This window comes from Parasteatoda tepidariorum, chromosome 6, assembly GCF_982258835.1.
Source record: "Parasteatoda tepidariorum strain Cologne lab strain chromosome 6, Ptep-v5.0, whole genome shotgun sequence".
Classification (NCBI taxonomy): domain Eukaryota; kingdom Metazoa; phylum Arthropoda; class Arachnida; order Araneae; family Theridiidae; genus Parasteatoda; species Parasteatoda tepidariorum.
Genome location: NC_141760.1, coordinates 93,744,629 through 93,761,434, shown reverse-complemented (window position 1 = coordinate 93,761,434; position 16,806 = coordinate 93,744,629). Strand labels below are relative to the sequence as shown.

Genomic DNA, 16,806 nt, shown 5'->3' with positions numbered 1-16,806 from the left:
CACATCTGTTTTGTACATTAATATATTTTTTGAACTAGTTAAAATAACTTTTTATTATAACAGTATTAAGCTAAAATATGACTTTTACAATAAGTGAAGTAGGACCAGACACTTCCATGATTGCAGAGACAGTTCCAAATCTCCAAGCTGCTCGTATTTCCAATTTTAATAGGCTTCCTTGAATTATCTTAAAACAATTTTATTATGTATATGCTAATTTTAGCCCTATTGTTACTTTTGCTTTGAATGTTCATTTTCTCAAATTTAGTCACTCTCAGTACATCAAGTATCAGATTGAAATCAAAAAGCAATATATTTTCAACAACTGGCAAGACAATTTGATTTAATTTTTTTATTGGAATAATTTCTTTATTACTTCGACAAAGATTGAAAATATTCAGATATTAAACTATTTATTACCATTAAAATTTTAACCATTAGTACTCCATAACTAGACAAAGTATATAAAAATAAATAATAATTTTACTAACAATAAAATTAAATCATTTATCACTCTGGAACTGGTTGTCCTTTTTGTGCATAATCTATTATTTGATTTCATTTTTTACCTTTCAAAGAACTCTATAAAAATAAGCAAATTTGTGATTTTTCAAATATTTCAAAAACTTAATCAGATTTGTTTTTTCCCTATGTCTTTATTGTTATTATTATACATTCGTAAATATATTTATTTTTTGCTCATGCTACAATTGTTGGTTTTTCAACTTTACAATAAGACAACACAAAGTAATTTTTAACTGGCAGATTGTGAATTATTTTTTATAAGTTGTCTGATATACCTTTATGTCTCTAAAGCATTTCCTTACAAAGAATTAAAAAAAATATAGTAATAATTTTTCATCACAGTTAACTCATTTTATTTTCTTAGAAAAAAATTTTAATTAATAAAGTGGGAAGGTTATCTGTAAAATAGCTTACATTGTGGAAGCAAAAAAACATGAATGAAAGAAAATAATTTATTATATATACAATGCATTTGTAAGCCACATTCTTAGATTATTTTTCTTCATAAATTTTGTACAAATTGAGACAATTTACATAACTGTGCACTAATTTAACTATTTTATGATCAATGCCTCCGTAACCATCACTTCATTACTTAGTACTCCGTCAGCCACTTTTCAATTCGTTGAGGACATTTTTTGACACTCTCATTCTATAAATCTCATTTTATTTCTCTCATTCTATAAATTTCACTTCATAAATTTGCATGGGAATCAAATTTTTTTGCTTTCTTTTTGCATGCAAAATCCTTATTATATTGACTGCATTGTAAAATGCAATCAAGTATAATTTCACTTAGGTACAAAATAAAAGGGGCAAGATTAAAAATTAATGCAAAAATATTAAAAATCCTCAGTTTGAAGACATCATGGTAAATCTAAAGAATGTTTGGCAATAAGATGGAAGCAGTAGCTAAGTCCTACAAAAACTTGTTACTTTTTTTGCATATACAATCCTTCTTTTTTTCCCAAAGTTCTTTTTTGTTGATTTTTCTAGTCTTAATATTTAATAATTAATTTAAAAATTAATAATAAAACCATTAGATAACCAGCATATTTAGGTTAATTTTGTTACATAATTATCTTTGAATCATCATAATTACTTATAAATCAGCAGCTTATGTCAAGAAGTCTTAAAATGGAAACTAACTTTCTTATTTATGCTTAATAAGTCTTTAAATGGCGACTAACTTCCAAATATTTAATTGAAAACTGCAATTGTAGCATCACTATTTTTATATTTTTTTAATGTCACTTAATCATTCATGTATTAATTTATTTCAATAATTACTTTTAAATCAACAGCTTATGTCAAGAATTTCAAACATCACGCTTGTTTCTTGCTCATCTTGGATTCCTACACTCAGATGCATTAAAGGTAATTGTGATCTTCATTTTATATGTTTTCACAAAACTTCTGTAGAAAAAAAAACCTCATAAAACTTTAGGGAGCAGTTTGATTTGAATAATTAAAAAAAAAATTTCTTCAAATTTCCACTTTATTTATTTCATACAAAACTTTTAATTGCACTCATTTATTTGAAAAAAATTTTTAATGTCCCTTATTTTATAATGAAAGTAACTTCTTGATATTATAAAATAACTTAAAATAACGAATAGAGGTCAACATAAAATATTAAATAATGACTTGAAAATCTACTGAAATTAATAGAGAAGTAATGGATATGACAATTAATAAACTTATTATGAGTATAAAAAATTCAATTTGAAAACCTGCATGTAAAGCAAAAAATATTAATGATGCAAAAAAATGCATTAAACATTTAGATTTTTAAAATATATAAAAAATTTGGTTTGAACACTTTTTATTTTCTCATCTTTTACTATAAATTTAAACATTTGTAACAGATTGCTGTTCATTTTCAGTAATTTTTTGTAACTTCTGAAAATTCCTAGTTATTTTTAAAGCTTTGAGGCTTTCTAAAAATGTTATCTATGGTTATGGTTCAGTTTTATCGTCCTCATTGGTATCACTTTTCACTTTAGCATTGGCAAAAAACTTCTTTGACTGACAACACCATAAGATTCAACATTTTCATCAATGGAAGCATGAACATCAAACGTGATATGTGACGCTTTTTTCCCAAACTGTGACAAACTTTACTTTTCTTTTTCACCTCTAGCATCAGGGAGTAACGTTTTTATCTCAAAACGAAATAACTTCAATAATTTTTTTTTACATTTTGGTTGAATTTCTGAACAAGACATGGTAATTTGTTGGTTTCAAAATGATCTAAACGGGTATTATTAACATTATGAGAAGCGACTGTGAGTCAGTAACTTTAAAATAAGATGATACATTTGAAAAACAAAATATGCAAGAAGTATGTTTAAAGGAAAATTCGAAGTATTTGCTGATGTACCTGCTTGACTGATATGTTCTTATAATTTTGCAGTGATGAAAATAATTTCATATACTAAAATTTCTTAGCAAGGCAAAATATCTATTCAGATAAAACTAACTGAAAGGTTCTGCTGTTTTAAAATAGTCTGAAATTTTTTTCTTTTTAGTGAAATATAATTTTTTTATAATTATTTTTAATTAGTGTATTCATCAGAATAGACTTCATTTATAAGAATTAGCTGTGTTTTCTCAAAATACAGTTATTCACAAGCATCCAAGAATTTACTTTAATTAATTGCAAAATACTTCAATTTCAAATTTCTCTATTAAACATTTAAGGATTGAATGATTAATTATATGTTATTGATTTACTAATAGGCAATTTTGTTTTTAAGTGGAAAATAATTTTTGCATTAAGTGCAATGTCAAATTAAAGTTTGCAATTAGCTAGTAATATTAATTATTTAAGTTCTACTGAGTTCATTTAAACTTAATCAAGCTATACACATTATATTGTTTTTTTCTGGATACGAAATGAAAGGTTTTTTTTTTATTTGAATAATGTTTCTGCACATTTAATTGCTTTATGATAACATTATGATTTTTTTTATCTTAAGGAATCCCTGACTCAACCACTACCATCTTTGGTGTCATTAGATAATGCTAAAGAAAATATGTATTCAAGATTAGAGGAAATTGACAACACTCCAAGTCGAACAGCTGATACTGTCTTTATATTTTATGTAAGAAGTGGGCAGTCTTCGGTTAATTCTTTTCTACAAAATGTGGTTCGTATTTTTTTTATATTATTTACAACTTATATTTGTATGAAAAGTGAATCTTATTTGAAAGTTTTCTAGACAATATTTTCTTGTGATTTCTCCAATATATATACATATTCATTCCGGATAACTGATTTTTCCGGTTTTCTGAATCGATACAAAAAGCCGTTTTTTTTATTGTTAAACTCAACTAAAAAAAAAAACAAAAATAGGTGGAAATAATCTTAAAAAGAAGAAAAAACGATGAATAGTACACTAATGATTATTTCCAAAATGGTGATAAGGTAAAACATCTTTCAAAAAAAGAAAAAAAAATCCTATGAGGAAAAAAAAACTTTTTTTTTTGTTTTTAAATGGCGGCAAAATGTATCGAATTTCGTTCCGGTTTTTTGTTTTTCTGATTTCCGGATAACGGGTTCCGTACTGTATATATCTTTCAATAAATGACTATATCTCAACTTGCAAGTTCTACATAACGTAATATTATACTGTTTTCAAATGCACATATAAAATGAATATATATATATATCTATGCACACACACATATATATACAGAAATATGTATACAGAGCGAGGGCAGGTGAAAACAAATGAATTTAATTCTTCCTAAAATAATGCTTTGTTTTGTTTCGAGTTAAAAATATTTTGGTTTCTATTTTTGTTCAATTTTTTTGATATTAATATTAAAGAAAACTATTTAAATTCCGTATTATCAATATATTTCAGCATAATTCTGTTTGTTACTGTTTACTTTAAACTAATATATATTTAATTAAACATAAGGATTGCTATATGTGTTCATTAACAATATGCTCGTTTTACCCATCTTATTTGAATTATTTTAAAAATAGAATGTATAATAAATAATGCTTAGCTGTCAATCAGAAAGTTATCTTAATGAAAGTATAAAATTATCCTTTTACTGCTACTAGATTAAGTGATTCAACAAGCAATAGGAGATCAGTTGTTTGAAACTGCTACAGATAGAAAATATATTTTCTTATACTTTGTTTTTAACTTTTTAAATCTTGAATAAAAACTAGCATGCTTTTCAATAGTTATTAAAATGTTATGGTTTTTAGTTATGACCATTTTATCCCCTATTCAGCCCAATTAAGGTTTTTTAATTTAAGATTTTAACCAAATTAAATTAATATTTGCTACTTGTTTTTTATTTTATTAGCAGCTTAAATTTCATGATTAGTTCATAAATTATCTTAATAAATGTAAAATAACAGTTTTTGTTACTAAGTTAAATATTTTCTTTTAAATAGGTGACCATTAACATACACCCTCACTTCCATGAGTTTTTAAGATCGTTAGGTTGGTCTGTGGATGCTAAAAAACATTCAGGATGGACTGGCCATATTTCAACTGCATGGAAGATTTTGCCCAATGAAGATCTTGGTAAGTTACCCATAATTCACTCTTTCATCATACCGGGATGTTTATTATAGTTTTCTGCCTTGTGATGTAAATATTGTATCTTTTTTTGTACAAGCTCTATTTTTAGTACATGCTTCAAAGCAAGCTAATTAGAATATAATATTTCAAATTTTTCAGGATCTTAATTTTATTCAAAATTTCTAGATGAAGCACTTTAATTTATAACAGGCGTGGAACAGCTGACCTATTTTGGGTGTAAGACTATCAATGTTCAACAATGTTGTAATTTTGATCCCAACTCAAGGGAACTCCTGGATCAAACATTGGAATAATAAACTAGTTCTCACAGAAGACTTGGTAGAACTGGCCTACAGTTTTGTTACATGAAGAAGAAAACCATAAAACTTACCATGGTTAGCCCAATGGCAAGAAAGCTCTAACCCATGATCCGTCTGCTATTGAGGATATTTCATGCTAACATTGTGGTCAATATTAACTATATTAATGGTAAAAATATGAGAAAAAGTTATATAATTGGAAGAAGCAATGTTTAATTAAAAGATTCCAAATTTCATTTTCCAACTATTGAAAAAATACTCAAAAAGTTCTAATTTTCAGTATATCTTCCCTACTTTATTTAAACTAGAAATTCTTTACAGAGTCTATCGAAGAAGATCACACAGTTAGTGCATTCAATGGGAAAAATAAAGTTCTGTACTGGTCTGATGTTAATTCTGAGTTGGCCTTTGTTGTACCGAGTTATTCTTCTCAGGATAAAGTAGCAAGAAGGGAAATGAAATCCGTTGACTTTGGTGATGAAGTGTTGCTTAGAAATAAAGGTAATTTGGTAATGGTAATATTGATAATGTTATTAAACAACTTAAGAAAGATAATCAAATAATGGAACCTCTTCCATATTATGATCAGAGTTAGATTTTTTATTCAATGTAATGTTGTTAAAAATACAAGAATTTACTTTAAAATTGAGATTTCCTAATTATATCTTAAGTTAAGTGTTATGTATTAAAAAGCATATTCAGTAATCAGAGCTTTTGATGTCACATATGTACTCTTTTATCGAATTTTTCAATTGCCGTTTTGCATATACAAGTATGAATTTGATTGACACAACACTCAATTTTATCCTCCAAATCAAAAATGGTCATAGGAACCTGGCATAAATCTTAAACCATGATCTAGGCGACAGGTTCTCATCTCCAAAACGGGAAATTCTACGACCAGGAAATGACATAATAACGCTCAAAATATTGCTCGATAATGAAAATGGGTCTTTTTTCAAATAGAACTTCCTTTTTTAATACTTTAAATTTTCAAATGCTGATTCCTTTTTTTCTGTTGGCAATATTTTATAGCATTAATTTAGCAAAAATAATAAAATGTAAATGCATTTAATTTAGCAAAATTTTCCATATACAAGTATGAATTTGATTGACACAACACTCAATTTTATCCTCCAAATCATAAATGATCATACGAGCCTGGCATAAATCTTAAACCATGATCTAGGCGACAGGTTCTCATCTCCAAAACGGGAAATTCTACGACCAGGAAATGACATAATAACGCTCAAAATATTGCTCGATAATGAAAATGGGTCTTTTTTTTAAATAGAACTTCCTTTTTTAATACTTTAAATTTTCAAATGCTGATTCCTTTTTTTCTGTTGGCAATATTTTATAGCATTAATTTAGCAAAATTAATAAAATGTAAATGCATTTAATGTAGCAAAATTCAGATCTTGCATGAATTTTAGGACAACATTTATTAATATAATTTCAATTTAGAAAATATTTAATCAACAACCTTATGTATTTTATGAATCAAATTAGATCTAACCAACTCCCCCAGAGAAATAGAAAGGAGAACTATGCCAGCTGGATCTTTTTCTGAAGCACCGATGCCTAGGGCTATGTCTCTCAACTTAGACAACACAGATGACTTATCTCAAGGACAAGGTCGAAGTTCTGGCAGAAAATATGGTCGACAGCATAGCTGTGCTACAGTTTGTGATATGAAAGTTGTGGTTGTTTGGCTTGAAAACTTGGATGATCAGACTTCATTCCCTCTTGGTATGTTTCCCGAGAAATCTTGTGTTAATTATTTAATGATTTTTTTTTTTTCGAAAATATGTTGCTTTTGAATCCATAGTTTGTTTTAAATATAAATTTAGAATATAGAATATGTACTTTATTTTGAAATTGTTAATCATTTCAGTTAAAAATATTTATTCTTTAATGAATTTTCTCATGAGCTTGTCATTAGCTTTCATTCGTTTTAGTTTTATTAGATTTATTATTTTAATGATTCTGTCCTAGATACACTCACATTTTGCTTTAAATTCTAAAAAAAGAACTGGTATATTTGCTAATTGCACTTTTTTGGTAAAAAAAAGAAACAAATTCAAGTAACACCTTTTTATCTTAATATAACAAAGATTTTTTTGGTGTAATATTTAATGCAGTTATGCATCTTGCCATAATCCTGCTTATTTTTTTATCTGCTTATATCTGAGGCTGCCAGCTCTCCGCCACACTAATGGTTTTCACAAATAAAGTTTTTTAAAACATAGCAGGAAATCTGAAGATTAGTGGACAATTAAAGTTTTCCTGTCCTGCAATTTTGTTTTCATATCCAGTTCTGATGCAGATGTGTTATAGCTCTTGAGGATGTTTGAAATTATAAAGCTACAACGCAACAACTAAAATGCTAAATACATGAAAAGAACACGAAAACGAATTAATTTTTTATGATATCAATTTCTATTTCTATATCGCTACAAAAATTATCGTCTTCGCTTAAGAAAAAAAAATAGAGCGTGGAAAGAAGAAGAAAAACTTATAACAATTATGAACAGCGACAAATATATCAAAGCGAAACGTTCTATTCACGTATCGAATATGTTGCCGCATTTTTAATACTAAAGTTAAACTTTTCTCCACTTTGATAAATGTAAACTAATGCGAACCTTACAATTAAATTATTAATTCCTTCGTATATTATTGGTTTAAGTTGTCGAAAATTAATATTTCAATTGTAAGGTTCGCATTAGCATACATTTATAAGAGTGGAGAAAAGTATATGCATTTTTTAATAGTTTTTTGAATATGGCTCTTTGAGGACGAAAAATCATAGATTTTCTTACAAAATGACTGATAACTAAAAAACTAATCCAAATTTTTGAAAAAGAAAAAAATACTTCTTCTTTATGTCAAAACACAATTATGTGCCGAGTTTCGTGCCTGAGCGAGGCTTCTGGGGCGATATATTGTGATTACAGACAGATAAACAGACACACACACAGCCGCGTTTATTATTATGTATAGATATATTGTTTTGAAATAAAATATTTTTACTGAGTACTTATTTTCTTATAGCTGATATTATACCATTTATGAGTACAGGATTAGAGCCACCAAATTTTATAGCCCGAACATCAGAAAAGGATTTGTTTGTAATTTTTGTTCATCCATTACAAAATGGGCTCTATCAAATCAAACTACAAGGACCCGCTGGAAAGTATGCTTATTTATATTGTTTACATCTTTTATTTATTATGATAATCAAACTTCGGAATTTTTATAAACAAAGAAATTAGAAAGGAACACATTTTTGCCATTTGGTAACCATTTTCGCTTTCTTGAATAAGGATTCCAAACGCGTTGCATTATTCCTTGTTTTCAAGCAATGCATTATATAAAAATGGAAGTGAAGTTATAAAGAAAAATTGGATGGGTTTCATTACATACAAAAGCATCATGCAGGATATTAAAAAAAATAATGAAACCATTTTCATTCTTAACTGTCTAATTTGCTTTGTAATTTCAAATGCATGAATAACACCTCATATTTGTATATTGTATTGCTACAATTCTTTTCACCATTATGCAATTTTGAGTTGATTAATGTTTAAAATCGATGAGAGTATTCTACTGTCAACGACATAACAGAGCTATACTCTCTCCGTTCTTATTAACCTAATTTCACTCTGTCTTAAATAAACAAACATACATCTGATATCCAATCAGAAACATTTGCATAATGAGGGTAAGAAAAATTTTAAAAATAGAGAAATAAATAGGACGGAAAAAAAAGAAAGAAAATACCTCTTTTATCCAATGTAAGAAACTTAAACTTTTACCTTCTGAATCTCTTTCGTCTTTCTCTCTCTATTAATGGTCTTTTGAACTCTTGATTTCTGACTCGCCTTCAGACTTGTAGTCTGGCAGCAAGCTTTGTAGCTGTACTAATAAGCTGCAAATTCTGTATTTTTAAAATAAAATGACCTAAATGACATCTAACATTAACTACTATAGATCACCTAGATCAGCTGTTGCCAATTGGTGGTTCTTGAAAGAAATATTAACGGACACAAATTTTTGCTTCTGTATCAAATTTCCCACTTTGAAGTCACATAGATTACATATTCTTATTTTTATTATAATTAAAATAAAAACTAAACTCAGCGGCGCGACAGCCCTTGAGGGCCAAGGCATACTGTGCCCATCTCAGTTTTCTTGACCTTGGGCTCTGGGGTGCTGGAGCGATGTTCCGGTCAGGTGGTCAGCCGAACGCGGAACCCCCAGTGTTTAGTTCCCAAGCATGCTTGGTACTCATTTATCGACCCACTGAAGGGATGAAAGGCTGAGTCAGCCTTACCCGGCCTGAGGAATTAAAATAAACTTTCATTAATTATTATCATCATTTCACTTTTTTTCTCATCCTTGGCTGTAGTGTTAAATAAAAATCTCATTGAAAATTAAACCATCTTAACTAACATTTAATAACTTGCTACCTTGAATAACTTCATAATTGGTACAATTTTTAAAAATCTTTGAAGTACAATATTTTATTTTGATGAAAGACACACCAATATATTTTGGTGAAAATCACACCAATCAGTTAAGAAACTTTCCCTGTCTTCCAAAAAAAAATCAGGTAGTGATCAAAGAGATTAAATATTTACTGCTTGATGGTCATGAGGATCTAAATATTGGCCTGTTTTTCACCACACATAAATTGCCTTGTATGGTGTGACTTCTATTTGAATAATATGAATAAATAACTGTATTTAATACTGCTTGACTACTTTCACCTAAATGTCTTTTACTTCATTCACTTGACTTTAAATGAATTTTTATTCTACAGAATGTCCCTTGCATTACCCTTGGTAGATGGAATGGTTGTAAGCAGAAGAACTCTGGGAGTTCTTGTAAGACAGACAGCGTTGAATATGCTGAAAAGAAGGCGGTTAGATGCAGATAGGTATAAAAGTTTTTTTTTTTTTTTTTTAAATTAAACAACAGCATAAACCATATCTCAGTATTTTTGTAGTTTTCAAAAAGCTCCAAATGTGTGTCATTAGTATTTGTATTATTATTATTTACTTTTATCTTCCTTTTACAGTTTTAATCATTTAATAATTAAGTAATATTCTTTTTTGTATCACATGTTCGTTTTCTTTTTATTAAACCTTTGCTTTTCACTTTTTATAATGCATTATTGAAATCTAGTCTGACAAAAAATTAATCACCTCAATGAGAGGATATTTCTTTTCTGCCATTTTTTTCTCTCACTTTAGGCTATAAATTATGTTTTTAGTTGAACTTTATTAACTTGTTCTGGTGAATTTCTTTCAGCTGCCAACCTCCACACGTAAGACGCAAGTTAAGAATACAAGATCTTATAAATAAGTTCCACAAGAAACTTTCGGAACCAGAATTCTTATCATCTTTGTTTCAACCCTGTTCTGGACATTAGCTGTAAATATTTTATGTTGTTACTTGTATGAATACAATTTGTATTTTACATAGTTGTTATTTTTGTAAATTGAATAAATTATTATTAAATGTTTTTCCATTTTTTTCTGTCTTTGTCGTAAATTGTTACCTTACACAAATATCAAACTTTAAATAAAAGCTTTACACAGATTAAACCTAGCCATTACCAAGCACCTAGCTCCATTTTTTAGGGTTCTCTCTTTTAATGGCCATAGTAGGAATGCCTCGTAATTTTGACACTGGTCAGATGACATGGACAGCACCTGAGCTGGTACCCTTTCTCCAAACTTCCACATCACAATCAATGAAAGAAATTTCTGCCATGCAGATTTACCTATTTTTACACAGATTAATGTGCACCTTGCTGCATCTCTACACCAATTGTTTTGTTGGCCACCAGGATCAAATTCACTACCCCTAACTCTCCTGCCAGCAATGTGAGCAATGCCTTAACCAACTATGCTACTAGAGCCGCAGATTGAGGATTTTGTTAGTAGAATAAAAATATGCATGAAAAATTTACATCTATATACCCAATTTTAAATTTATGAAAAAATGTTTGATAAAATTTCCAGCATTTTGTGACTTAATTAGAGGATCGTAAAGACCCCACACTCCTCTTTGGTTACACCACTAACCAGGAGTCTATAATCTAAAAAATGTATAGTATTTTGTATTTCATAAATGTGTATTAAATACGTTAAATAAATCAAAAATTTAAGGTATTGAAATCGTGATTCCCAACTCTCATATTAAATATTATCTGATAATTTAAGCACGTTGAAGCATTTAATGTTTCTAAAAGTGACAGTTTATTTAATATTCAAGGGAGTGAGGCGGTTTTGAAATTTGAAACTTTTTCCCACCATTATATTTTATTTTATTTTTTATTCCATTATGCGCTTTTTCACAAAAAAGACACTTGATTTTAAACATAGAACACATTTCGCATGTTAAACTATCGTAAAAATATTGTAAAAGGAGTTTAAAGAAATAATATAAATAAACTAATTTTCCGGGAATTTTGCAGTTTTTAAGCATTATTTGAAATTTCCCGAATAAAAAAATTCTCTTTTATATATGGGATTCTTTACTATATCGAAAAACACATTAAATAAATAATATAATGTAAAATAAGCAAAAGAGGAAAAAAGACAAAAAATTTAAAAATTGACCACAACCGGGGATCGAACCCACGCCCCCTCGCTCCATGCGTAAGTCACTAGCACATGGTCTTAGCCGTTGAACCACGCTTATACGATAATCGAGCTACAGCATAGCTTCAAGTACCCTCTCCCGGTTTGCTAAACAAAAGACTTAAAGGGCCATTGCGGCCCCCCTAATTGGTCTATGAAAATTTGCTTCACTAGAGGAGTTCGGCTCATAGAGGCCAAATTTCGGACCGAGTTTGAAAATTATAGCTTAATATTAAAGGGAGGTAGGCGGGCTTGAAATTTGAACCTTTTTCCCACCATTTTATTTTATTTTTTATTCCATTATGCGCTCTTTCACAAAAAAGACACTTGATTTTCAACATAGAACACATTCTGCATGTTAAACTATCGTAAAAATATTGTAAAAGGAGTTTAAAGAAATAATATAATATAAATAAACTAATTTTCCGGGAATTTCCCAGTTTTAAAACATTATTTGAAATTTCCCGAATAAAAAAATTCTCTTTTATATAAGGGATTCTTTAATATATCGAAAAACACATTAAATAAATAATAGAATGTTAAATAAACAAAAGATGAAAAAAGAAAAAAAATTTAAAAATTGACCACAACCGGGGATCAAACCCACGTCCCCTCGCTGCAGGCGCATGTCACTAGCACATGGTCTTAGCCGTTGGACCACGCTTATACGATGATCGCGCTACAACATAGTTTCAAGTACCCTCTCCCGGTTTGCTAAACAAAAGACTTAAGGGGCCATTGCCGCCGACCTAATTGGTCTATAAAAATTTGCTTCACTAGAGGAGTTCGGCTCATAGAGGCCTAATTTCGGACCGAGTTTGAAAATTATAGCTTAATATTAAAGGAAAGTAAGCGGGCTTGAAATTTGATACTATTTCCCACCGATTTATTTTATTTTATTTTTTATTCCATTATGCGCTCTTTCACAAAAAAGAAACTTGATTTTCAACATAGAACACATTCTGCATGTTAAACTATCCTAAAAATATTGTAAAAGGAGTTTAAAGAAATAATATAATATAAATAAACTAATTTTCCGGGAATTTTCCAGTTTTTAAGCATTATTTGAAATTTCTCGAATAAAAAAATTCTCTTTTATATATGGGATTCTTTAATATATCGAAAAACACATTAAATAAATAATATAATGTAAAATAAGCAAAAGAGGAAAAAAGACAAAAAATTTAAAAATTGACCACAACCGGGGATCGAACCCACGCCCGCTCGTTCCATGCGTAAGTCACTAGCACATGGTCTTAGCCGTTGGACCACGCTTATACGATGATCGCGCTACAACATAGTTTCAAGTACCCTCTCCCGGTTTTCTAAACAAAAGACTTAAGGGGCCATTGCAGCCGACCTAATTGGTCTATAAAAATTTGCTTCACTAGAGGAGTTCGGCTCATAGAGGCCTAATTTCGGACCGAGTTTGAAAATTATAGCTTAATATTAAAGGAAAGTAAGCGGGCTTGAAATTTGATACTATTTCCCACCGATTTATTTTATTTTATTTTTTATTCCATTATGCGCTCTTTCACAAAAAAGAAACTTGATTTTCAACATAGAACACATTCTGCATGTTAAACTATCGTAAAAATATTGTAAAAGGAGTTTAAAGAAATAATATAATATAAATAAACTAATTTTCCGGGAATTTTCCAGTTTTTAAGCATTATTTGAAATTTCTCGAATAAAAAAATTCTCTTTTATATATGGGATTCTTTAATATATTGAAAAACACATTAAATAAATAATATAATGTAAAATAAGCAAAAGAGGAAAAAAGACAAAAAATTTAAAAATTGACCACAACCGGGGACCGAACCCACGCCCCCTCGCTTCATGCGTAAGTCACTAGCACATGGTCTTAGCCGTTGGACCACGCTTATACGATGATCGCGCTACAACATAGTTTCAAGTACCCTCTCCCGGTTTGCTAAACAAAAGACTTAAGGGGCCATTGCCGCCGACCTATTGGTCTATAAAAATTTGCTTCACTAGAGAAGTTCGGCTCATAGAGGCCTAATTTCGGACCGAGTTTGAAAATTATAGCTTAATATTAAAGGAAAGTAAGCGGGCTTGAAATTTGATACTATTTCCCACCGATTTATTTTATTTTATTTTTTATTCCATTATGCGCTCTTTCACAAAAAAGAAACTTGATTTTCAACATAGAACACATTCTGCATGTTAAACTATCGTAAAAATATTGTAAAAGGAGTTTAAAGAAATAATATAATATAAATAAACTAATTTTCCGGGAATTTTCCAGTTTTTAAGCATTATTTGAAATTTCTCGAATAAAAAAATTCTCTTTTATATATGGGATTCTTTAATATATCGAAAAACACATTAAATAAATAATATAATGTAAAATAAGCAAAAGAGGAAAAAAGACAAAAAATTTAAAAATTGACCACAACCGGGGATCGAACCCACGCCCCCTCGTTCCATGCGTAAGTCACTAGCACATGGTCTTAGCCGTTGGACCACGCTTATACGATGATCGCGCTACAACATAGTTTCAAGTACCCTCTCCCGGTTTGCTAAACAAAAGACTTAAGGGGCCATTGCCGCCGACCTAATTGGTCTATAAAAATTTGCTTCACTAGAGGAGTTCGGCTCATAGAGGCCTAATTTCGGACCGAGTTTGAAAATTATAGCTTAATATTAAAGGAAAGTAAGCCGGCTTGAAATTTGATACTATTTCCCACCGATTTATTTTATTTTATTTTTTATTCCATTATGCGCTCTTTCACAAAAAAGAAACTTGATTTTCAACATAGAACACATTCTGCATGTTAAACTATCGTAAAAATATTGTAAAAGGAGTTTAAAGAAATAATATAATATAAATAAACTAATTTTCCGGGAATTTTCCAGTTTTTAAGCATTATTTGAAATTTCTCGAATAAAAAAATTCTCTTTTATATATGGGATTCTTTAATATATCGAAAAACACATTAAATAAATAATATAATGTAAAATAAGCAAAAGAGGAAAAAAGACAAAAAATTTAAAAATTGACCACAACCGGGGATCGAACCCACGCCCCCTCGTTCCATGCGTAAGTCACTAGCACATGGTCTTAGCCGTTGGACCACGCTTATACGATGATCGCGCTACAACATAGTTTCAAGTAACCTCTCCCGGTTTGCTAAACAAAAGACTTAAGGGGCCATTGCCGCCGACCTATTGGTCTATAAAAATTTGCTTCACTAGAGGAGTTCGGCTCATAGAGGCCTAATTTCGGACCGTGTTTGAAAATTATAGCTTAATATTAAAGGAAAGTAAGCGGGCTTGAAATTTTGATACTATTTCCCACCGATTATATTTATTTTATTTTTTATTCCATTATGCGCTCTTTCACAAAAAAGAAACTTGATTTTCAACATAGAACACATTCTGCATGTTAAACTATCGTAAAAATATTGTAAAAGGAGTTTAAAGAAATAATATAATATGAATAAACTAATTTTCCGGGAATTTTCCAGTTTTTAAGCATTATTTGAAATTTCTCGAATAAAAAAATTCTCTTTTATATATGGGATTCTTTAATATATCGAAAAACACATTCAATAAATAATATAATGTAAAATAAGCAAAAGAGGAAAAAAGACAAAAAATTTAAAAATTGACCACAACCGGGGATCGAACCCACGCCCCCTCGTTCCATGCGTAAGTCACTAGCACATGGTCTTAGCCGTTGGACCACGCTTATACGACGATCGCGCTACAACATAGTTTCAAGTACCCTCTCCCGGTTTGCTAAACAAAAGACTTAAGGGGCCATTGCCGCCGACCTAATTGGTCTATAAAAATTTGCTTCACTAGAGGAGTTCGGCTCATAGAGGCCTAATTTCGGACCGAGTTTGAAAATTATAGCTTAATATTAAAGGAAAGTAAGCCGGCTTGAAATTTGATACTATTTCCCACCGATTTATTTTATTTTATTTTTTATTCCATTATGCGCTCTTTCACAAAAAAGAAACTTGATTTTCAACATAGAACACATTCTGCATGTTAAACTATCGTAAAAATATTGTAAAAGGAGTTTAAAGAAATAATATAATATAAATAAACTAATTTTCCGGGAATTTTCCAGTTTTTAAGCATTATTTGAAATTTCTCGAATAAAAAAATTCTCTTTTATATATGGGATTCTTTAATATATCGAAAAACACATTAAATAAATAATATAATGTAAAATAAGCAAAAGAGGAAAAAAGACAAAAAATTTAAAAATTGACCACAACCGGGGATCGAACCCACGCCCCCTCGTTCCATGCGTAAGTCACTAGCACATGGTCTTAGCCGTTGGACCACGCTTATACGATGATCGCGCTACAACATAGTTTCAAGTAACCTCTCCCGGTTTGCTAAACAAAAGACTTAAGGGGCCATTGCCGCCGACCTATTGGTCTATAAAAATTTGCTTCACTAGAGGAGTTCGGCTCATAGAGGCCTAATTTCGGACCGAGTTTGAAAATTATAGCTTAATATTAAAGGAAAGTAAGCGGGCTTGAAATTTTGATACTATTTCCCACCGATTATATTTATTTTATTTTTTATTCCATTATGCGCTCTTTCACAAAAAAGAAACTTGATTTTCAACATAGAACACATTCTGCATGTTAAACTATCGTAAAAATATTGTAAAAGGAGTTTAAAGAAATAATATAATATAAATAAACTAATTTTCCGGGAATTTTCCAGTTTTTAAGCATTATTTGAAATTTCTCGAATAAAAAAATT

General features: G+C 29.6%; 1 protein-coding gene across 4 annotated transcripts in view; it reads left to right on the top strand.

The window, feature by feature from the left end:
- Nucleotides 1-10,928, top strand: part of LOC107457370 (ral GTPase-activating protein subunit beta) — a 44,540-nt gene extending 33,612 nt beyond the window's left edge. For 3 of the 4 annotated variants that reach the window (XM_043045246.3, XM_043045284.3, XM_071178387.2), the window contains 8 exons: nucleotides 1,830-1,902; nucleotides 3,507-3,677; nucleotides 4,946-5,078; nucleotides 5,717-5,896; nucleotides 6,908-7,147; nucleotides 8,453-8,594; nucleotides 10,224-10,340; nucleotides 10,715-10,928. In XM_043045246.3, coding sequence (XP_042901180.1) covers nucleotides 1,830-1,902; nucleotides 3,507-3,677; nucleotides 4,946-5,078; nucleotides 5,717-5,896; nucleotides 6,908-7,147; nucleotides 8,453-8,594; nucleotides 10,224-10,340; nucleotides 10,715-10,835 — 1,177 coding nt within the window. In that variant the 3' untranslated portion in view covers nucleotides 10,836-10,928. The remainder of the gene's footprint in view (nucleotides 1-1,829; nucleotides 1,903-3,506; nucleotides 3,678-4,945; nucleotides 5,079-5,716; nucleotides 5,897-6,907; nucleotides 7,148-8,452; nucleotides 8,595-10,223; nucleotides 10,341-10,714) is intronic. The other variant, XM_071178388.2, reaches the window with a different exon arrangement.
- The last annotated feature ends 5,878 nt before the right edge of the window (nucleotides 10,929-16,806 follow it).